Genomic DNA, 22,804 nt, shown 5'->3' with positions numbered 1-22,804 from the left:
CTACATAGTACATGTAATTTGTTTGAGATCGTGTAAGCTGGCTTCCCCAGTGACTGAAATAATAATTAAGGGATAAAAAAAGCAGAACCCCCCCCCATCCCCTCCAGAATAGCATTGAGGTTGAAACAAAGTAATACCTTTGAGTCCCTTGACTAAATTTAAGTGTATTGCAAGAGATGAGGAATACAGCTTTGCCACAGGGAACATTGTACTTACACCACTTCTGCCGAAAACTTGTCCTTACATACCCTCTTTCTTTGGTCAGGCTTTAGCTTTAGGTTGAGTTCCCCATCAAACCACAGTTAAGGGTATTGTATAATTTTGCACACTTAAATTAGACATAGTGCATAATTCTAAATAGAACTACACATCATGCATGATAATCACAGTGTTCTTGGAAGTTAAGCTGAATTCAAGATGCCCTAGCCAGGAATGAGGATTGTTTTATTTATTAACACATAGGAACCCCGATATTAAAGCAGGAGCTCCCTTAGCATTAGGTCCATGTAGAACTGTGGCATTATAAGCTAATTAAAATTCTACATAGTGCTGTTTATGAAAACAAATTATAATGTGTTTTGTGCTTACTGTCAGTTCTCAGCAACAGGTGCTTTGTTAACAAGAAGCTGTCTATTTTGGGAACTTGTGTTAAAGTGGCTTTTATCTCTTCTGGGTTTGATATGCTTAAAATAAGTGAAACTTATGCTGTGTTGAGAGAAGATTACTTATTCACTGAAGCTCAAAAGAAGCGATTACTGAATCTATACCTATTCTTTCTGTAATTATGAGGGTAATCTTGTAAGTGTTTGAATCCTTCTTATGGATTATTTCTCATCAGTGTGTAATGTCAAACCTGTTTTAAAATACAGAACCAAAGATAGTTTATAGAGTTGCTCTCCTGCATCCCTTTTGGCCTGGTATTCTAAAGGAATTGAGAGAATTCCAAAATATCCTGATTCTAATTTTATGCAGCCTCTGACTTCTGAAATGGCCAGCTTCAACATCTGATACCAGAGAAAGCAGAATGCAATCCTGTCTGATCTGTTTCAGAGTAGTTTTCTTACTTTTTGTGGAGCATTTTAAAGATGGTATTTCTGTAATCTGACAGATTTCAATTAAATTTATGGGGCTGTGAGGGGCAACTCAAGGATTCCTGCAGCACCTGAATGCCAGAATACAAACATGAGATGGTGCAAACTCCAGAGGAAAGAAAAGGGCTTCACAAGCAACATCTGTGACTTGTGTGGCTCGATACCAGCTCAGCCACACATGATGGAAACTGTGAGCTGACATAGCCAACTGCTGATGAGCAATTACTGACATGATTTGATTTTTCTAATGGGTGTAACTTCTGAAATTTTATTCCTCTTGAGCAGAGATGCCAGAGCAAGCACTCTGTAGAAGGGTGCTCTTTTAAAAGTAGCTGCACATTCTGTCACAAGTGCAACTTCATGTAAGGTTTCTGTATCAGTCTTGTCTCAGAGACAGCCATCTTCCAAAAATGGGCCTGCTCAGCCTGTCTGCCTTAAATCTTGGGTGAGCTGGGGGCACTAGCCTGAGTAAGTACATCTTCATATTTGGGGGAGACACTCGTCTCTGGGTTGTGTATGGACATAGTGCTTTGGGTAGGACAGCGTGACCATTGGGGTGGCTGGCCACTGTCCTGTGTTCCTCAGATATGCTTCTTGAACTTCTCTCACCATGCCTCCTCCCCCAGGGATGCCAGATCAAAACCAGCTTCCTGAAGCACATCTTTCCTCGTGTTCACTTTTCTTTGTCTGTAACTCACTTAGAAATTGTTTCTGCTATGTACTGAACAAGTGTAGTTACTGTGTTACTCTCAGTGCTTTTAATGTTTAACTGGTTATCTTTATTGAAGGTCCCTGTCATAGCTGTCTGTAAACAAGTCTGTCTAGCTCCAAGGGTTATTTGCTGGTTTTTCTCTTGAACCCAAGAAGTGAGTTTTGTTGTGTGTCTGGGTTTTGTTATTTTTACTTGCATTCAGGTTGACCTCTCCAAAAAGGCAGCTTTGTCAGCTTAGATTTTCTGATAGTCTTCTCTGGAGAGACAGAAACTTAGAATATGCTGGTGGTGCCTCTTTCTGAAAGCATTTCTGTGTTGCTCTGGACTGGAGTTTGCTGGATGAACTGGGGTTGCTGCAGTATGTATTGTGCTATTGGGGAATAAGAGGCTTTTAGGTTTTCTAAGTCAGAGGAAAAAATGATGTTTCTTCGAATCTCAGGAAGTTTGAATGCTGTCATATGCAAGGGTCTGATTCTAGTGGTGCTGCAGTATTAGTCTAGGAACAGCTAGGAAGTCCCAATGTACAGGCTTAAATGTACAAACAGTGATAATCCTTGGCATCCTAACTTGTATTTAGCTGCTTTAGACTCAAATTGAAATGCATGATAAATAGGAGTGTTGAAGGCTTTATACATAGTGCTGCACTTAATATTTTAGGTGTCTTAGCAGTTATCAGATGCTCCATAAAGTAGTGGTCATTTCTGCAAAAAACCCAGCATCACACCAGTAGCTCTGGCAGCTTTCTGCAATTCCAGAGCAAATCCTTCTGTTTGTACTCTTCCTCTTTGAAATCCAAAATAAATACGATTCGTCCTACTAGGTAATAAAACGTACCTCTTACATTGCTTGTTGATTATTGGGGTTTTTTTAGAATTAATCTTCAGTAGGGTAATGAAGTTCATGGAATTGGTTCTTTATTTGGTGTGTTGACTATACTAGAATGTTTGGAAATTAAACATGAAAAATTTGCTTATGCTTGTTTTTATTTGTAGACTTTAATTTGTCACTGCCAGCAATTAGATGCTTTTGCATGAGGTGGATAAGAGTCTGGGGTACCACTTTTACAGAAGTTAATCTTTGGGTCTGGTAATCCATGCTTTGCAAAGGTTAAGCGTGGTCACAAGTAGTAATTACAGTTTCAAAGTAACATCTATTAATAGTGTATGCAGACAAGCATGGAAAGCTGAGTCCTTATTATCAGTGATCTCCTTAATAGCAGTTTGGAATCTGTGCATCTTTGTTCTTGCTTAGTGAGAGTAGAGAGGTTGTAGTGAAATGTTCTCTTGTTCCTCGTGTAACCTTGAGTACAAGAGCAGTCAGCTGTACTTAGCAGCATACATGCTTTGACACTGGAGGCTTTGTCTATACCAGGTGTTCCTGGGTTTATGATCTTATGGCTCAGATTAGTTATAAAAGTTGCTAATGTTCTGTCCCTTCCTAAGACCTGAACTGTCTCTTTTCTGTCCATCTGCCACTTCTGAGTTTGCACTCTCTCATGTGTGTCTCTTTTCCATTAGTGTGATTCTTTCACAGTCTTCCTGACATCTTGAATCTGAGATGTAGCTTTCTTAAGAGTCCAAATTTAATTAATATTTTAATTTTTGTATGGAAGGATTTAAACTTGTTAACTGCTAAAAATTGGAAGTGAAGAAAAGACTTCTCCAACTCTACATATTTTTGTAAAGTTTCTGCTAGGAGTGTCTAGTATAAGTACTTGATTTTAGCCTAAATTAAGTCTGTGCATGAAACAAAAATAAAAAGCTGTTCAACAGGAATAGACAGGAACATAGTAGATATTAAATGACTTGTCAAGTGAGTTAAAAGAACATCTTATGTAAGTCTTTGGTCACTAGCGTGAGTATTTTGTTTTTGTTATGAAGTCATATAAATTCTATTTCAAATTGCAATTTAAAACTTTGTTTAAGCAGGAAGAAAACTGGAGGCTCAGTGGAATGAGTGGAGAGCTTTAAAATGTATAGATTCTCTTGGTCTAAGGAAGTTGGAGCTCCTGTGTTTTGAAAAATGCAGCAGCTGTGTGTTCTGCTGCTACAGGAACAAAGAGGTCGCTGCCCTTACAGATCTGCTTGCATAGCTGGTCCTTAACCATATTCACTTTTTTTAACTCAAAGCATTCTGATGAAACTGGGTCAGAGTATAACTACACATGTAGCTGTGCTGGCAAATGTGAACCAGCTGCAGTGCTTTAGCAAGGGTGAGCTGTAAGATGAAATGACATGTCTGACTGCAACCGGCAAGCTGGGCTGAGCTGTAATGACTGAGGCCCCTATTCAAATCTGCCAGTTCTTCTTGGCTCCATAGCAAGTTGCTGGGACATGATAATGCCTTAAAGCAGCTACAAATGACTGCTCAGTGAATGTAAATTGGAGCCTTTTGGGAGGCAGCAATGGAGTAAAAAAACCAGGACTGTTCTGTAACTTGCTATTAATTTGTGAGTCTAGTGCTTTATAACCCTGAGTAGTGTCCTGCTTCCAGCAGGACATCTGAGCAGCAAATTCCAATATGAAGCAGTGTCCTCGATCACAGCCAGTGCTTTGGGAGCTTCTGCAGCAAGATTCAAGAGAACTTTGGTCTTGGGGTTTTTTGCCTTTTGTTTTGAAAGCCTGTAGAGAAATGCATTTCCTATTTATTGCTTCTTGTACCACCAAGCCTTTTTGTATGGTGGTACAGGTGGTATTGGGTATCTGTGCCAGTACATGCTACAAAGTGAAGTGTATTTTTGTGTGCCTAACTTTGTGTCTTATTTGTGCCTAGAATGAAGCTTTGTATGTTTTAAGCAGCACACATTACCACTCCTGCAGTTTCTTCCTTGCTACATTAACACAAAGAGAAAATGACCGTTAGTGTTGCTTCTACTTCAGTCAGTGCTGAACTGCTTCATTATAAAGGTGATTATGACAGAGGAGGGAATATTTTAATCACTTGTTAAAATTGGATTTATCATTCGAGGTGAGTGTCAGGTAAAACTGTCAGTGTGCTGATTTTGACAGTGAAGAGTGGCTCACAGTGTTCTGCTTTCTCTCTGAGCAGCAGTTTCGAAGCTGGCATCAGAACGGTTCAAACTGTGTGTGCTGTGCTGCTGAGGCACAATGCTGTTTGGGTGGTCTCAGCATTAGCTTTTGGGAGGGATCCTTCCCATACCAGTTACAGATTTTAGGAGTGTTTGCAGAACACAAGACTACTGCAGGATGTGAGGATCTGCTTGTTTTCCTTACCACAACTTGAAGTATGAGGGTAACTGGTATTCAAGAGACCTTTTTCTCTAGGGAAGACAGATGAAGAGAAAGCTGGATTCTGTGCCAGACTTTTTTTGTTTTCTTGTCTAGAATGGGGGGGGTGGTTTGTGTGTGAAAGAGATTATTCTTAAACCTTGTGTGTTTAATCCTGCTAAATGCTGCTTTCTCTGATCTTACTGATTAACATTTGAAGCCTATAAAGCTAGGGTATCAGTTATTTGAAACTAATGGCATATAAGCATTTTAATTAAAAAGAAAAGAAGAAAGGGGGCTGGTGAGGAAGACCAGGATCACAGTGCCTGCTCTGTGGGGAAGAGATGTCCACAAGTGTTTTGTTACTTGCTTTACAGAGCATTGGAAGATGTGTCTCTTTCTCCAGAGATCTTGATGTCTGGAGTATTTGCTCTGCTTTAATGTTTCTACAGCTTCAACTCTATACGTTTTATAGGCATGTCCTTTGCATATTTTTTGCTTAGTACAGAGAGGAATTTACTCTGAGGATATGCTATGATGAGGGAGGAAAGGTAAAACCTGTAGCAGCAGCAGTAAGAGGGCATTATTAAATGAATGAGGTTATGTGTTACAGGAGTAACAGGAACAGGTAGACTGTAAGCACCTTATTTTTAGGAAAAGGAGGACTTAGCCTGCAGAGCTGTATGCTGCCATGCTTCTAGTGGCAATAAATATCTTTAAGAAAACAGAAGTAATTTCAGCTGAAGTTTAGCTAATTTTATAGCTAATTTTTAGCTAATACAGAAAGAGGGTGTTTATTCCATAATCTTCAATGAAGTAGATGTTCTGGGGTTGCACTGAGAGTTGTTTAAGGCTCTTGCACTTCCCTCTCAGCTGTTCCTTCTTATTAGTGTTTGTTATAACTGGTTATACAACTATACTGTAAAGCAAAGCAGGGAATGTGCTTGAAATATTGTAAAGAGCTCTGTTGTTTTGTTTTTTTTTCTTCAAGAGAAATCAATTCTACATTCAGAATAACCTTCAGAATTCATAGCATTACCCTGTGAATGCTATGCAGGCACAGCTCTGGGGGAACAGGCAGAGCCCAGAGGCATTTCCAGGAGTTTGACAAGCTCCACGTTTGTTTTGTGACACCTCAGACCAAGGAGGACATACATGTAGTCATGTTGATCCCAAGACCTTGTCACTCCAGCTATGAAGCTGCTTCAAGTGTCATACTGAAACCAAGCTAGGGGAGACCATGTTTGAAATTATGGATAGTGTATGCACTTGGGTTTTATTTCACAGTATGCTTGATGCTCAGCAAGGGCTTGCTGCCCCTAAAAAGGGTTGTCCTATTTTTAGCCATGTCACTTCCTGTGCAGTGTATGTCATTTCTCTGGAGTTGATCTTCTATCAGATCAGCAAGCTCTCCAGTGCACCAGAGCAAATATTTGTGTTGTTTCCACGAGATGGCTGAGCTGATGTGGCTGCAGGCAGGGACGGGGTGCAGCAGTGGCCGGAGCTGTGGGAGCAAACCTCCCCTAAAGCAGGAGAGGTGGGCAGTCACTGCTGATGTTTGGGCTCGGCGATACTGTGGGTCTTCCTGCGTGAGACTTCGGAAACAAAAATCAACTGAAGCTGAGCCAAGAACGGAGCTGATGGGAGGTCCTTCCCTCCCCCAAAAACATCTGTTCGGTGATGTTTGCTGCGCTGGGGCAGAGTCCAGCTCTGCTGGTGGCTGTGCTGGGCCTGCGGCAGCGCTGTCATCCGGCCCCTGCCCTCCCCAGGGACGAGTGTGTGCAGGAGAGACACGGCCCAGTGGCAGGAACTGCCTGTACTCGAGTCTCTTTCGTTCTGTTTTCAATGCCTCTTTTTGGCTAGTGGGTCTCTTAATTTCCTTAAGCCTGCTGTGCTGCTGGAACAGGCGTTTCCATGCATGTCTGCAGCTAGACATGCAGCTGTTTCCATGTCTGCAGCTAGACCCTCTCTGTGCCCAAACAGCACACGTGTGACAAATGAGCTCAGAAACCAATCTGTGTTAAAACTAATTGGCAGAAGGTAGAGTGGTTGATATTTTTTTATTTTTTTAAGTTTAGTCATTTCCTTGTTTCATTTTGGTGCATGTGAGCACTGGAAGGGAGGGCTAAGCATGGGGAGAGCTTATTATACTGGTTTGGTATTCTGTGGCTTTAGGGTTCAAATAGATGAGTTCAGCTATCCCATGCTGCTAAAAGATGTGTTGTCCCTTCTGGTCACATGTCCTCCCTCACGTGAGTTCCAGAGGCTCTCCTGTGTTGAACGTTCTGTTTGTGTTTTTGCATGTGAACTGATTGAGCTCACTGAACTGTCAGAAGACTTTGTGTTGGTGATGGTCCTTTCTTTTCCTAGTGGGTTTTTTTGGTAGCTCACAGCAGAAGTTGTGTGGGTGAGGAGGATTGTACCCAATTGTCCCCTTTGTACCCAATAAGATGTTGTCTTGGTGCAAGATCTCCTTTTACTTCATCACATTGCATCAGGTTGATCCTATCTCTTATTCATTCTATTTCTCGAATATTAGCAACCAATGAAAGATCTTCCGCTTCCTGTGGCCCTTATTAAAACTCTTCAGAAGAATCCCTGGCACTTCCCCTTGGAGATTGAAGTGTTCTGGAGCCTCATGCCAGTGGCTTGTGCTTTGACTGGTGACAGGATCCACTGGTTAATGAACTTGGGAACTGGCTTAGCTGGAACTCAGGCCAGCTTTTCTTGTTTTTCGTCTGGGCATCTTTGGGCACCTTTCAGTTTGTTTATTGAATTGGAGCAGAACTTTTTTTTTTTAATATCCATATTGGAGATTGTTATTCCATGTTTGCATTAGTACCTGGTCCCTTCAGCAGTGTTGTATTGGGAAATATTAGCAGGGGCTGATGCAGTTATTGAGTTCTGTGTGCTGCTTGAAGCTAATATTGAACAGAGAGAAAATCATAGTGCAGTAGGGTTCTTTAATATGCTGCTGCCTAAAGTTAAAAGGATTAATACTTGTAATGTGACATTGAATCTCTATTAGTTCTTGAAATATTCAGTCGAAAGTGTTTTTAATTAGTCTTTCAATCTTAAAACATTCTATGCCAAAACTGATTTGTGTAAGGTTTCAGCTTTAAATTGGTTCTGGTTACCAAAGCACAGCAAACTCATATTCTTTTGTACTCCCCTGAAATGGCTTCTCTGAAATGTTGGGCCCAGCATAAGAATTAAATTCCACATGCACTACTTGCAGTTTCGTTCTGAAAGACTGTCTGGAGAAAAGCAGGCATGAAAGTGCTCTTTCAGCTAAAGTACAGTACTTCAGCAAAAATCAAATTTAGCTGTCGTGTGAGGTCAATGGGGGCTTTGTATGTCGAAAGCAAGTGCTTCTCTGTTGGGATGGGGGAGTGAAGTCAACAGCTGAAATGAGCTTAATTGCAGGTTGAAGCTGAAAAAGATACTATCAGATTTTGGTTGTCTTCCTGCCTGTACATCTTCCATGTCTTGTATCTTGTATCCTTCCTCATCCATAGAGTATCTTATTGCTCTGAGCAGACTTGACTTGTTTTTGTGTTGCTGTTGGCTTTGCAACCCAGAGATTGGCTCTTGGTATCAATTTCATATGTTTTGGGGAAATAAAAATAAAATGGAGTGGATGTGGGTGTGTGAGGAGATGAGATTTCACTGGAAACAAAATAATGGGAAAGTTGTTTGTGTTTGGCTTCAAATACATTTTATGTAAAAGGAAATCTTTTTTACTCTGGTATTTCTTACTGTGGTTTAATCTAGTTTTATAACATGGGCAATTGGTGAAGTATTCAAGTATCTTGAAACCCCTTTCCCTCTGGATTTTTTCTTTTTGTTTGAAATGTATACTGATACTGCTTGCAAGATTGATTCCCCCTCTCCAGTAATGTTGCTTATCTTTGGCTTGACTTGCAAGAATTCAAGTTATCTATGCTTCAGCTTACCTTTAATCAGGAAATGGTAGACCTAAGTTGATCTTGAATTAAACACAAATAATAGATACCTTGGTATACCTAATTTCTTAATGCGAAACTGTTTTTTCTTTCAAAATTGGTTTAAAAAGTGCGATTGTATATTTGTGGGCAGAGAAATGGAAAATTTTATCTCGAAATGACATGTCAAAAATTATTTGCAAATTAGACCACTTGATAATAGCTAGGAGCCTCAGAACACTGATGGAAATTGTCATTTGTTGTAATTTTCTTGTAATATCTTGCAAGTATCTCTAAACTTGATTAATACAAGCCAGGGAAAAAAATGATATAGGTTTTATGAAAACCAAAGTTAAGGATGTTAAATCATGCAGCAACTCGTATATCACATCTCTTAACTCATGTATCTCTTCTCAGTTTTATTATATTTTCACACAGAATTTATAAATAAGAGGTTATGTTTATGTGGTCTAATATTTTCGACTGTAAGGGTGATTTTCTTAGTGTGTGAAAAATCACAGTACAGAGTTTGTGGTAAACAGTTGTGTCGTCTTTCACTAATGACACGGTGACTAAACAGTGACATGTGAATTCATGTGACTGTCGTTAATTATAATTACTATGCAGCAAGTAATTGGGCATTGGACATGGACAAGTTAGCAGGCTTGTCTCTTACTTTACAGTTCTCATGCACAGTGTCAGGTGTTCATAAGTGTCCCCCTCCCTTGCTCCCCTTACCTCATTGCCAGAAGCAGTAATACTTCCAATATTTGCTAAAATTACTTTTCTTTGTGGGATATGCATTGAAAATAATTTGGTGGGGCTGGGAGGGTGGGTCATGCAAAGCCTACATATGACTATGTGCATTATTGGGCAGACTTTATAGACTTTTTGGGAAAGGGCATGGAGTTACCCACAAGGCATTTTTTCTGGATGATCTTTTTGCTGAGCTATAGGAAATTCCAGATTTTCAAATGTCAGCTGTAAAAGAAGAGTTTTCTCAGGCCTCTTAATACTGGGTTGTGTGTATCAATTTCAGGTTTATAGAAGAAGGGAGAATGGCTCAAGAAACTAACCGTAGCCAAGTGCCTATGCTTTGTTCCACTGGCTGCGGATTTTACGGGAATCCTCGCACAAATGGCATGTGCTCAGTGTGCTACAAAGAACACCTTCAAAGGCAGAACAGTAATGGTAGAATTAGCCCTCCTGGTAAGTAACCCCAACACATGTGTGTATGTGAACAGCTCAACCTGACCCAGCAGGCAGCAGCTTCCTGGCCATGTCCAGATACTGATTGTTGGAGCATTAATGCAAACCATTTCATTCCAGCATCTTACCTTATGAGCGTGGATGGAATGCTCATAATGTAATTGTGTTGCCACTAATCTGCTCAGAAGTAGCCTCTCACTAATACCTTTTGTATTCATTTGAGTTTTTCTGTTTTGAAACTATAAAAATGCAAAAAAACCACTGCAACATATTTTTACTGAAATTTGACAGAGATAGGATTAGGCTTGGGGAATGTTTGTGAAAAGCATTTTAAGTACAGGTATTTCATCTGTGGCCTCATGCTGAAGGATTAACCTTGTAAACACTTGATAGTGATGCCTTTTCCTTTTGAAGGCCTTCATGGGCTTTTGTGGACATCTTCCCCTAACTGCCCCTGAAGGCCTTTTAAATAAAGATCTGCTCTTATATTGCTTCCTTACTAAAATTATCTCGAGTTTAATTTCCAGGTTGGGAAAAGGCAACAATAGTTTCTCCTTAACTTGACATACTTTCTATTCTTTTTGGCCCAGTGCCCTGTGTCTACTGTTGCCTTTCCTTCAACCTGACCTTTTAAACTGAAGCAATAGCTTCTATTGAAATCTGGGGATCTGGGTTCTACGCCTTCAAAATGCATCTGGAGTTGGCATTGGGAAGTTTTTCTGATGTTCTCACAGTTCCATCTTGGTTTTTTTAAACAAAACACCAGCTTCTCATGTCAGAGTACAGCAGGGTATGCTGAGAAAGCTGCTCGTAGGTGCTTTAATTAGCAAAAAATAGTAACGGTTTTAAAACTCCAGATTCAAAATTTTCTGCAATGTAAGTTCTGGGGGCCTGGTGCTGGAACTAGATCAAAATATGACCAAACATAATTGCTTTTTTGTAAAATTACATTTCATTATGGTGTAAGCAGAGATTCAATTACTTTCCTGACTGGTGTCGTAGGGGTCAAAGAGTCGCTATGATGTGTAACTTTTGTAATCCCAGGAAGTAGCCTAACACATTTTCCCTGGGTGTGTATATTGCAGCAGCCTCTGTCAGTAGTATCACCGAGTCCTTACCGGTCCAGTGCACAGAGGGCAGTGCCCAGGAAACTCAGTCCACTTTAGATTCTACATCGACTCCATCTATGCAGCCAAGGTAAGGTGCTTCGGTCTGCTCTGTGTCTTTACAGAGAAATCTGTGTCAGAATGATTACATGAAGTGTGCTGATCCTGCATAATTAAATACTGGAACCAGGATTAGGAGAAGGTATAGGATTTCAGTGCTAACTTTAAAGCATGGGATCTCAGGGTGAATGCTACCAGACCTCTGTGCTTCATCTGGCATTCAAATGGAAATTTGTCTTTAGAATTTAGCCTCAAATAGAAGTTGTCAACTTCTGTTCTACGGAGATTTGTCTGGCTGCTCTTCTGCTTCCACAGCTTGCAGTACATTTACCAAAGGAGAACTCTTCATCCTAGAAATTTGAGGATTTTGTAAAATAGCAGGGAGCTGTTTACTAGAGCTCTCATAAATGTATGATAATATGTTAACAAGCCAGTTGCTTTGTAAGGAGTGGAGAGTACTAGAACAGGGCAAAGACCCGGGTCTTGGTACAAATTGTGCAACTGAACTGATCTCTTATTAAACAAGTAATTTCCATCTGGATTATTCAAGGATACATAATGTCCTCTTGTAAATCACTCAGACTTGCTAAGTGTTCTCCATTTGTAAAAGCTAAATATTTGTTTATATTTAGTGGCTCCATTTCAGTTTAGAATGACACAACCAAAAGCAACTTAAGTGCTTTGGAAATTTTTTGAGTGAAAAGTGTTAGTGTGTTATATACTACGGAAGCTAAACTTGCAGTAATACTCATTGCAACTTTCCTTTGAAAAAATGAATGTAGTAGAGCACAGGCTGAGGGCGATTTCATCAGTTACTGCTGACTGATTCTGCTCAAGACTGTTTTCTGCTCCCTAGCTTTTTATAGGAGGTGTTATCTCATGCTTGGATCCTGCATATGAACTGAGAGCTAGGTGCCATGCTTGATACTATATTTAGTCTTTCCATTCTGAGGTTTCTAGTTGGGGTAGAAAATACTTATCTTACCCTGAAACAACTCTTCTGGTGTGTGTAAAAAGAAAAAAAGTTCATCCAGGTCAATGCACAGATGTGAACCAATTACAGTGCCTTGCCTTTGTTCTCTCACAACTTCAATAAAACCATGAAAGAATAGAAGTACCTCACTGATCACTGGCTTGATTACTGCAGGAGAAATGACTGGATGGTTGCTCTTGGACTTGCACTTCAAAAAAATCAGTGTCACTTGCCTTTTTTTTCAAAATAAAAAAGCAGGAATTCAACTTTAGTCTCTGGAAGTACCTCAAACTTATGATACTCTGCGGAAAGATAAAATTAATTGACAATGCCCTTTTCTAGGTGGCCAGATGGGCAGTTCAAGACCTACATGCAGTTCTTGATAATTAAAATTGCATCTCCAGTGCTCTGCTTGTGCCATGGAGTGCTAGTTCATGGGCTGCTGGATAACCTGGGTTTTGCCTTCAGAGTGAATCCCTCAGTGGAAAGGAAAAAAAAATGCAGATGAGGTAGTGCTGCCTCTTGCTTGGGAGTTGTGCTCTGTCTCGTTCCATAGGAGAGCGGCTGGATGAGCAGCTTGGCTGGGAGTGATGGCTAGTGTTGAATTGCTCTCTCAACTGCTCAGGGTGCTCATTGGTGAGTGTTCAGCCGTGCTGTGATTTAGCAGTATGGCTAAAGGGAAGTTTGGCCTGCACCACTTGACATTGTGAAAATCCAAGGGGTTCTGTGTGCAGCTGCTGCAGCTTTATTACTGGAAACATTGACATGCTGCAATTTTCTTGTTCGTATCACCAGAACACTGAAACTATCTACTCTACAGTTATCTTGTTAACTTATGTTATAAAGATCCTTGTATATTGAATGTTGCATTGTTGCTTCTGTGTGGAATGATGGTATGCCAAACCACCCAAAATATTTTTCCTTTTTTACAGTGGAACTGTTCTGTTGCATTCAGTATGAATTAAAAAAGAAAAAATTTACCTTTTGTGTCAGTTCAGATTGTGGCAGCTTTAAGTGGTTACAGAAACGACTTCAGAGTGAAAAGTTCTGGGATACCTTTTCATCAAGAAGTGCCCTAATGTACCTCTTACAGGAAAAGAATGTGGAAATGCATCATAAAAATCATAACTTTCTTCTTTTGCCCTGCAGCCCTGTGTCAAGTCAGTCACTTTTAACAGAATCTGTAGCATCATCCCAAGCGGATAGTACGGCTGTGGACAAAACAGTACCTGAGACAGAAGAATTGCAAGGTTGGTGCCTAGTTTTCAGGGATAGAACTCCTGAATAGTGCTTTTTAAACTTTGACTATTTTTAATACACTCCTGTTCAAGACATGGCTGATTCTCAAACAAAAATATTCTGTGAAATCAGAAAGCAAAATAAGGATAAAGCTTATTTTCTTAAAGAGCAAGTGAAACTGAAAGTTTGTTTAATTGATGTCAGTGTCTGCCATAAACAAGTTAATTGGTGTTGGAAATACACATCATAAATCAACATCCTGTACTGTCTTTATGCCATGGCTATTACATCTAAGTAGAGTTTTGAGTATCTGTTTACTTCTCAGAGTAACCGTTTGCAGCACATATCAGAGGTTTATGAGCGTATTTGTGATCGAGGCAATGACACAGCCAATGCAAGAATAGGGTCACTACCTTCTATAAACAGGAAACGCCTATAAAAGAACCTTTCACCTTTGAGCTGTAGTGGTGTAAGATTTTGCACTACTGAAATTTACTTTATCAAAATTACCAAACCACAGGCTATGTGTGCTTGAAGGAAAATGGCTAAGTGGGTTTACTATATTGGCCTAAAATCCTTCTTGCTGCTACAATGTCAAGTTTCTTTTCACTTTTTTTTTTCTTGTTTTCTATGTGCAGACTTTCAAAGCTTAAGACTAAAAAAAATTTAATAGTATTTCTTAGGACTTGCAAAAGTGCTAGATGGTATAAAAAAGTGCTCAGACTGATAACTTATAGGCATTATAAAAGGTATTTAAAGGTAAGTCAGTAAGTATTCTGCCTTCTGCTCAGACAGTTTAGGTTTTAGTGGGGAGGATTATTTTTCTGTGGACTAGTCTAAACATAGAAGTGTGAGTTTTTTACAGATACAACTTGTAATTCCACTTAAACATTCTAAATATTAGTTCTTTGACTGTATCTCTGGTATCAAAGTTTTGCTTGTCAGATACTCTTCTAAACCTGACCTGTCCCTTTCTGTAGGATGGAATATAAGAATCATTAATCAGCTACTGTGCTGAATAAGGCCATCTCCTTGGTTACATAAATTTGGAAGAAAAGCTTTTTATTCAATTTTTTTTTACCACTCTTACTAACCTTTGTGTCACTTATTAGAAACATGTTTACTCTTGAAAAGACACATTCTAGAGATACTCTCTAATGCCTGTTAGGAAATTTGTGCTCTGCAGCTGAGAGCCCTGTCTCAGTTTTGACAATGCATCTACTGGCTTTTCACTGGCAGGCAGAGGGAGTACTTCACTTTATTGACCCTTGCACTGTGAGGTGACTTAGGCCTGTGAAAAGACTTCTCCCAGCAAGTTTTCAGAGGCATGTCTCTCTTCTTACTCATTTGGATAAATTTGTGCTGCTTCTAATTCTCCACCTCTCAAGCTCATTCTCCTTATGAGAAGATAAGAGGTTTCTCAACCAGAAGCTTTGAATTTAGGGATGTATCTGCATTTTACAATTTGTGTTTCAAGGGTCAAAGTATATCAGGTATTTAGATTACTCAGCTGTGTCCTCTGTCCTTTTCTTTGTGCCCTCTTTTCTAAACTAAGAACATCACCAGCCTGTAGTTGCAGTTCTAAATTACCATCCCTATTTATAACTCTCTGGGAGGACCAGCCTTGTTTCCTTAAGAGTTCCTTCTGTGTTGTCCCTTAACTGAAAATCATAGGAAATGTTGTGTTTCCAGTTTTAAAGCATTTTGGTTTGAAAATGTAAGTTTGGAAGGAAAGCAGCTTAGAATTGATGCTGAGAGGGATTTCATTGAATTGCTGTCACTGCTGTGCATCCTGACGTTTCTTTTTCTTTGGAATTTGAATTTTAGGTTGCTGACAAGCATGTGAATCCAAGTGAGTTTTTTTAGTATTGCCTAAATTTCTAACATTTAGAGAAAGATAAATAAGGTCACAGCCATGCCCTAGTTGGTCCCAGAGAAAAGTGTGTCTAATAGTACTTCTGTTGATGTAGGGGAACAGGAGAAATAATGTCAGTATTTATTTTGTTAAAATCTTGCCTTGTGGGAATGTCTGTTCTGAGGAGAATTGTTCTGTGCTGCTGCTGTAAGTTAATGTATTGTGTTCAGCTGAGGTCCCCTTAACTTGCCATTTAACAAAAATTACCAGGCTACAACAGCATTGAATGAAAGACTGGGTGAATAATTAAGCTTTCTTAGATTACTATTATTACTTTTCTAAAGCAGACAGATAAATGAGACTTGAGCTATGTGGAACACAGTCCTTGCTGTTTGCAGTCAAGCTAAAACTACCAAGGGGTAAAATTCCCAAAGAGCAGTTCAGATTTGTCTTTGTTGGACTTAATGCATTGCAGAAGAAATAGAGGAAAACTCCAGAATATGTTAACAAGTGTAGACTTTACAGTTAGTGTTTGTATGATAATGCTTGTGGAACAGTGCAAAAGCCCAGATGCTCTAAGATAGGGACTAATAGAAATTTTTTAACTTTAATGTTCTTAAATACCATGAACATACCATTAAAGATGACATAAAATGAAGCTCATTAAGTACAGTCCAGCTTTTCTAGAAGCTTTCTTCTATTCTGAGCATCTCTCCAAGTCACATTAAGTACCTCCTGGGCTGTTGTGCCTTTTGCTCAACATGATGGCCCTGTTAGGATTAGCCAGTCAGGATTCCTGATTTGTTAGCCAGAGGATTAACAGGGCCACCTCCAGGCAAGCCTGCAAGCAGGTAAAGAGGTGCTTCACTTCCCTGGGGTGAACTACTTAAAACCATCCAGGTTAGGATTTACACATCTAGTTCAGGGAGGATTTTAAAGGTAAATGAAGCTTGTCATGGAAGGCAGGAGTACTCCACCAGAAACATTATGGAGCTCCTACAGCTGAAGAACATGGGGCTAAAAGTATAAATTCAACTAATGGATGGACTCTCAGCCCCTCTGAGGCTGAAAACTTCTGAGAATGAAAACAGCCTCTGTGATTTTCAAGCTTGTTGTGAGTTGGAGAGGAGCATATACTACTAGCATTGCAAAATGCCATCACTCATGTCATGTGGTGTGGTTATTATTTGAAAAACCAAAGTACAAAGTTAGATTGGATTAACTGTCTAAAAGATACATAGCTGTTCTAAATGAAGTCACCTGATTTGTGCATATCTGGATTTTAGTGAGGTAAAACAGTTAAGTTCAAACTAAGTTTAAAAAACTTGGTATTAAAATAATTAGGTTGCTACAGAGTTTTATGTGGAGGTAACTTGAACCTAAGGTGAATACAGTTGAACTAATGGCTTCAACTTCAGTGAGCTTTATCAGGGTTAGCTCAGTACACAGTACTGGAAAGGAATTGTTGGATGCTTCTCACTTTTGTGATAGTAGCAGGGACTCAGAGGTAGAGTATGATTGTGATACAAGTGTATAAAATAATACAGGATACCCTGATATACTGGGTGAATGCTCCAGGGAGAGAGGAAACACTCAACAGAAAGATAAAACTATATTCTGTGGGTGAGTGTGCTCTTACTTAATTTGCCACTTCCTAATATTGAAACAGTGTCTTTCAGGCTGATTATGTCAGTTTAAATGTAGTGATATTCTCCTTTGGATTAACTTCATATTTCACTCCTCTCGAGGTGTGGAGGTTCTTCTTCCTAGGCCTAGTGAAATGCCCTTAAGAAGTAAATGTGGCTGTTCATGCTCTTCTGTAGGAATAAGAAACCTTTTTCTTTTAAAGTCTCTGCCCAGTAATGAACATGCAGAGAGAATAGCTGAGGCACTGGGGGTCTTGCTGCACACACAGAGCTGTGTTGTGCCTGCAGGGGTGCAGAAGTTGGAGTGCATTTTGTCATGGGGATGCTGTTTTTGTGGTCAGAACACACTGAAGCTCAGGCAGGGCTTAGCACAAACAAAGCAAAAGGAAAAGCTTGGGCCTTTAGGAGGAAATCCAGGCTCTGCTTGTTTTGGTCAGCTAGGAGCATGTTCTGTCAATCGGGGAACTTGTAGTGACCAGCCCAACTTGTCAGCTCCAGAAATACATGACTGTGTTCATACCTTACTCCTTTCTGGTTAGTTGGCAGCTTCTACTGGTGCTGCCAGGGCTTCTGTTCTTCAGCTGCAGGCAAGGCTGGGAGAAGTGAGGACTCGGTTCAAGGAAAGTAGGCAGCAGCATCCTGGAGTCCAGATGAAGTCCAGCAGTTGGGAGTGGTTGCAGCCTATTTCCTGCAAGCTCCAAGCTAGGCAGTATTGCATCTTACCTGGCTTTGTCCTGATGTGGTCATCACAGGTAGCTTATAGAACACTGGCATTTGGTCATCTCAAGTGGTTGGGATATTTGTCATTATCATAGAGAATTTTGGTTCAAATCTTTGGCTTCTATTCAAAAGCAAATTGAGACCTAAAATTTATGGTTACTATAGTAGATACAAAGTGACTTGTGGTGCAGTAGAAGAACCTTCCCACTCGGTTCTACACTGAGCAGCAGCTCTTAAATATTTTTAAACCTTTTTAATGTGAAAGCCATACGCACAAAGAAAATGCAAGTAAGGGTGTATGAGAGCCTTGTTATGCTGGGAAGAGTGACAGTTTCTCCTAAATTTAGCTAATAGTTACAGAGGCTCTTAGTGACACTTATATTGAGGTAACTGAATTTTGCTGCAACAGGAAATGCAAGCTGGAGAATGTTAGCTCATGGCATGAATGTCTTAATGAATTAATAAACACTGCAATGTCTGTGTTGTGTAAAACTACAAAAGTGCATTTGAGTAAGTCTTACCCTTCTGGTACTTATCTCACCTCTTTTAGTCCTTGCTGATTTTGGTTCCTACTTTGCAATCCTTTTGATATGTGCACTTAGAAATGTGCCCTTTAACAGCCGTATAAAGCCATTGAACTTTTTTTTTTTTTTTTGCAAACTATGAATTGTTACAAATTTCAGGACAAAGAGAAGCTCTGCTTGTAACATAGATGGTGACATAGAAGGGTTTAATAGACCATGTATAATAGTATCTTTGCTAGATTAACCTGTGGAATATACTGTCCCCTCAGGCAAAGTCTTTGCTGGTGATCAGGTATCTTGCTATCCATTGATGTTGCTTAGTACAGTGTTTTGATACAGAGCAAAAGTGATGAGTGCCCTTTCCTTTAAAAAAAAAAAAATCAGAATAGCAGCACATGAAAAACCCCACTGGATTTGTCATGCAGAAGAGCTGTCAGCTGGTGAAGAGCTAGCACAGAACTGCATCTGACAGTCTCTGAAAAACAAAAGTCCAGCTGCACAGAGATGCCTGCAGCTTTTTCCCTGACAAATGTCTCAGCTTGCTGTTGTATTCCCTTCCTTACAGCACTGGTTCTAGCTCTGCTTCCATCCACACTCCTCCCAGCTGGAGCTTGCTTTTGTTCATTGCTGCAAATACTCCCAACTTCTGTGTATCTTACTCACTGGAGACTTGTCCTGCTGTGGTCTAGCTATGTCTGGTAGGCAGAGGTTGGCTCTTTGCCCTTCTTGAAATGAAGTTGGGGCTTTTTTGTTTCTATTTCTGTTTTGTAATGTAAGGAATGTGCAAATACTTGAGGAAAACCAGCCAACTTCTATTTTTACCTGACTCAGGCAAACAGTACTATTACTTGGTTCATACTCTCCCACACAACCTGTAACCTATTTCTTTTAGATGTGAGAGAACACTAAAGTAGATTGAAAGATGCCTTAGAAGAAATGTATTTAAAATTAGATTTTTACCTGTTTTCTTCTGGGCTCCAGGACAGTGTAGTTCCACCCTGAAAGTCTGGGTCTCTTGATCTGGTGTTTCTCACCCCAGGTAGTGACTATGTCCTGTGTAGGCTTTTTCCAGGTGTGCAAGAGCAGCAGCATCCCAGTGGTAGAGATTGTTCTGAAACACTGTGTTTTGTGTGGCCTCCATGTTGCAATCTTCAGCAAAAACAATGTTTATTCAGGATTTGAAAGAGGATGTTTGGCTCAACTGATCCTGTTACATAGAGTGCTTCTTGCAAGCAGATTTTAGCAACTGGGCGAGCAACACTATTGGACAAACACTTGGCTGTTGGATTTTCTTCTGGATCTGACAGTGCTGAATCTTGCTGTTAAACCTAATGTTTATTGTTTTGGTTGTTTTTGTGGTATTTTCAAGCATTTTGTGAGTTTTCTTAAATTATATCGACGGTCTAGAAGGAGGGAGTTTCAGTCGCTGTGGAGAGACATCAGACATGGAAGCTGCAGCAAAATGGCCAAATGTACAACATGGGCTTTAGATTATTGTAGGAATTAAAAGGGGAGAGACAGACTTTTTTTCTCCACTGTTCTTATTAACATTTTTAATGTCAGCTTCAGTGTCAGAGAATGCAGAGCCTACACCTGAAGAACAGGACAAGTCGCTTGACAAACCAAAACAGAAAAAGAATCGTTGTTTCATGTGCAGGAAGAAGGTTGGACTGACTGGTAAGAAATACTAATTTCAGTTTCCTTAGGCTTGTTTAGGCTTTGGCCCTTTGAAATGTTATCTTAAAAGGAAAATGGGGCATGGTTATTTGATACTGATTTGAAGTAACAGTCAAAGGTACTTTCAGCTGACTCCTACTAAATTAGTCATTCATGTGTCATTTTGTTTTTCAGCCTCCTTTCTTAAGTGAAGTTCATAATTCCAAATACTTCCTTTTGGAAGTCTGCTGAGCTAGGGAATTGGATGGTAGTTTGCTGCCATTCACTACCCAGCTTTGCAGTGGTCTGGTGAAAGGGCTGAGTTCTGGAGGGTGAAGATTCATAAACATCAAAAGAGTAGGAGTTCTCTAGGAATGTTCTGTGCTAGAGTGTCATGCAAAAAGAAGGAATGGTCAAGTCAAATCTTGCTTGCTTTAATCACTTAAAAATGTATTACTTGTGATTCTTATGCTTTCTGCAGCAGAGGCTCTTTCGCTGATTGATTGACACTGGTGACTGAGATTTATTGCTAGTGAGTGAACACATTCAGGATTTAAAGTAAACCAGTGTAATTAAGAATGTTGAAATGTCTAAGCTGCTGTTTCTGTCCACAGGGTTTGAATGTCGGTGTGGGAACGTTTACTGTGGAATGCACCGTTACTCAGATGTACACAGTTGCTCTTACAATTACAAAGCTGATGCTGCTGAGAAAATAAGAAAAGAGAATCCTGTAGTTGTTGGGGAAAAGATCCAGAAGATCTGAACTGCTGCTTCTGCTGGAATACAAAAATCTTCTGACCATCTGCAGATTAAATTGACTTGAGCTTTTTTCCTTAGTCATCAGGAACGTAGAGCAGTGTATCTTGCCTAGACCTTTTAATCATGCATGTCATCAGATGAATAGATTTTTTTGTTTTCGTTTTTTTTTTTTGTTTTGAAAATGACTGAACATTATTTTCATTGCAGTTTTCTGTGGCTGAAGACTTAAGTAAACTTTACAAGTATTATCCTTTAAGATCATTTTAATTTTAGTTGAGTGCAGAGGGCTTTTATAACAAACATGGAGAAAATATTGGAGGGCTGTGCTTTTCCAGGATAAAACATGCATGCGTTAACTTTGCAGTTTATTTTCTTGTTGTATATAGCTTTTCTCTGCAGCACAATTTCTTTTTTTTTTATTGATAATGCCTTGTATGGCACAACTAGTTATCAGTAACTGAATGTATTTTAATCATTATGGCTGCTTCTGTTTTTTTTTTCCCATTAACGAGAGGTTATACATGTTCGCATATTAGCTTGTTTGCACCCTCTACCTATTTATGTATGAATCATTTGTAATGAGAGTGTGTGCTGAGATTGTGTGGGGGTTTTTGTTGTTTTTGTTTTTTTTTTTAATTGGGGTTTGTTTTTGTGTGTGTGGGGGGAAGGCTGTATGCACTTCATTGACTGCAGTTTTCATTGGGATTACATCCATCAGTTTGTCTGTACACAAATATGAAGAATGATCTGAAGTACCTGTGCTGTATTTATGTTTATCCACGTCTTAACTTTGATTAAATAAAATTTAAAAAATTCCGAGCCCTTGTGGCTGTCACTGGCATATGTAAGTTGGATTTCTCTTGCTTTGTTTTAATGGGGATCTTCCATTAGTGGTTCCTTTACTTAGAGTGTATTTATTCACAGCTACCACATGTATCCCAATGCCAGCTGAATTCTGATGATTTCTTTTCACCTGTAATTTCCAGAGACACTGCAGTTTCCAGACCTTGTCTGTTTACTCTGCCCAGGGAGCTCTCCATGCTTCCTGTGCAGCACATCTCTCATGTGCAGGAGCTTGGGGCATTTGTGACATTGTGACAATAGGTCTGGCCCAACTGAAGTACAAAGGTAAAACTGATTTGGCCGTGAGTAGGCTGTGGAGTCATGTATGTGATTCTAGGAAATGGTGCTGTGGGGTTTGGGATCCACTGTATGACAGATGGCACTGTTGGAGAATTGTTCTTGTCTTTTGAGGGTGCTCAGTAAGTGTCTTTCTTCAAAGATCAAAGTCTGTGCCTCGACCCAGGTCATCTCCATAACTTAAAAGTGGTTTATGTACTGCTATGGAAACTTCAGCCAGTGCTGCTTGTCACCAAACCTAACAGTACACTAATAAAGGAGCACCAGCTCCTCTCCAGATGGTCCTGATCTGCAGTTGAAATCTCACTGGGCGACTTGCTGCTGCTTTGGAGTATTTGTGAAACAAATGTGATTGCACAGCTTTATTTAAAACATTAAATTTTTAATCAAATCTGGCCCCATCCTGTAAAATTCAGAATGCTCTTTAAAAGCTATGGCTGGCAATTAGTAGATAAAGCACTACATTTAGGATATAAACTGTGCAGCAGAAGGAGCTTTCTCTGGTTGTTACAGAAAGTAATCTGCAAGACAGAGTAATAAATGAAGTAGCTTGTGCTTGTAGAAATGGCCTAACCACAATCTACAAAGCACATGGAGTTTATACTAAAGGAAGGAAGGGATAAATAACTTACTGGCAAGTTTCAGTAATGGTCTGCCTTATCACGGGTCAGAGATCCTGTATTTCCTCAAAGCATTTGCTAAACTTCCTCTTACACAGCACAGAGCATGGAAGAACAGCAGTGTCACCATTGGTGGATGTTTCTGTTTGCTTTACTCTTTGCTGCTCCTTCCCTGTTCTCTAATCCTTCTCACTTTGATTCCTCCCTCTTCCCTATTTCTGATGTCTCTGCCTTTTCCTAAGCATGTCTTTTTCTCTCTCTTATGTGTCCTGACCAATCTGCTTTTCACCTGACAGTGATGCTTCTGGGCCAGGCAGAGAGAA

General features: G+C 39.8%; 1 protein-coding gene across 7 annotated transcripts in view; it reads left to right on the top strand.

Annotated features, from left to right (window-relative positions):
- ZFAND6 (zinc finger AN1-type containing 6) overlaps nt 1–21,569 on the top strand; it is a 36,506-nt gene extending 14,937 nt beyond the window's left edge. For all 7 annotated transcript variants that reach the window (XM_088172596.1, XM_014886322.2, XM_088172597.1 and 4 more), the window contains 5 exons: nt 10,014–10,183; nt 11,269–11,380; nt 13,472–13,572; nt 19,870–19,983; nt 20,577–21,569. In XM_088172596.1, coding sequence (XP_088028722.1) covers nt 10,033–10,183; nt 11,269–11,380; nt 13,472–13,572; nt 19,870–19,983; nt 20,577–20,725 — 627 coding nt within the window. In that variant the 5' untranslated portion in view covers nt 10,014–10,032 and the 3' untranslated portion in view covers nt 20,726–21,569. The remainder of the gene's footprint in view (nt 1–10,013; nt 10,184–11,268; nt 11,381–13,471; nt 13,573–19,869; nt 19,984–20,576) is intronic.
- Nucleotides 21,570–22,804: the final 1,235 nt, after the last annotated feature.

Source organism: Sturnus vulgaris, chromosome 13 (assembly GCF_052056855.1).
Source record: "Sturnus vulgaris isolate bStuVul1 chromosome 13, bStuVul1.hap1, whole genome shotgun sequence".
Taxonomy (NCBI): domain Eukaryota; kingdom Metazoa; phylum Chordata; class Aves; order Passeriformes; family Sturnidae; genus Sturnus; species Sturnus vulgaris.
The sequence above is the reverse complement of the archived record's forward strand: the minus strand, read 5'-3'. Positions and strand labels throughout refer to the sequence as shown.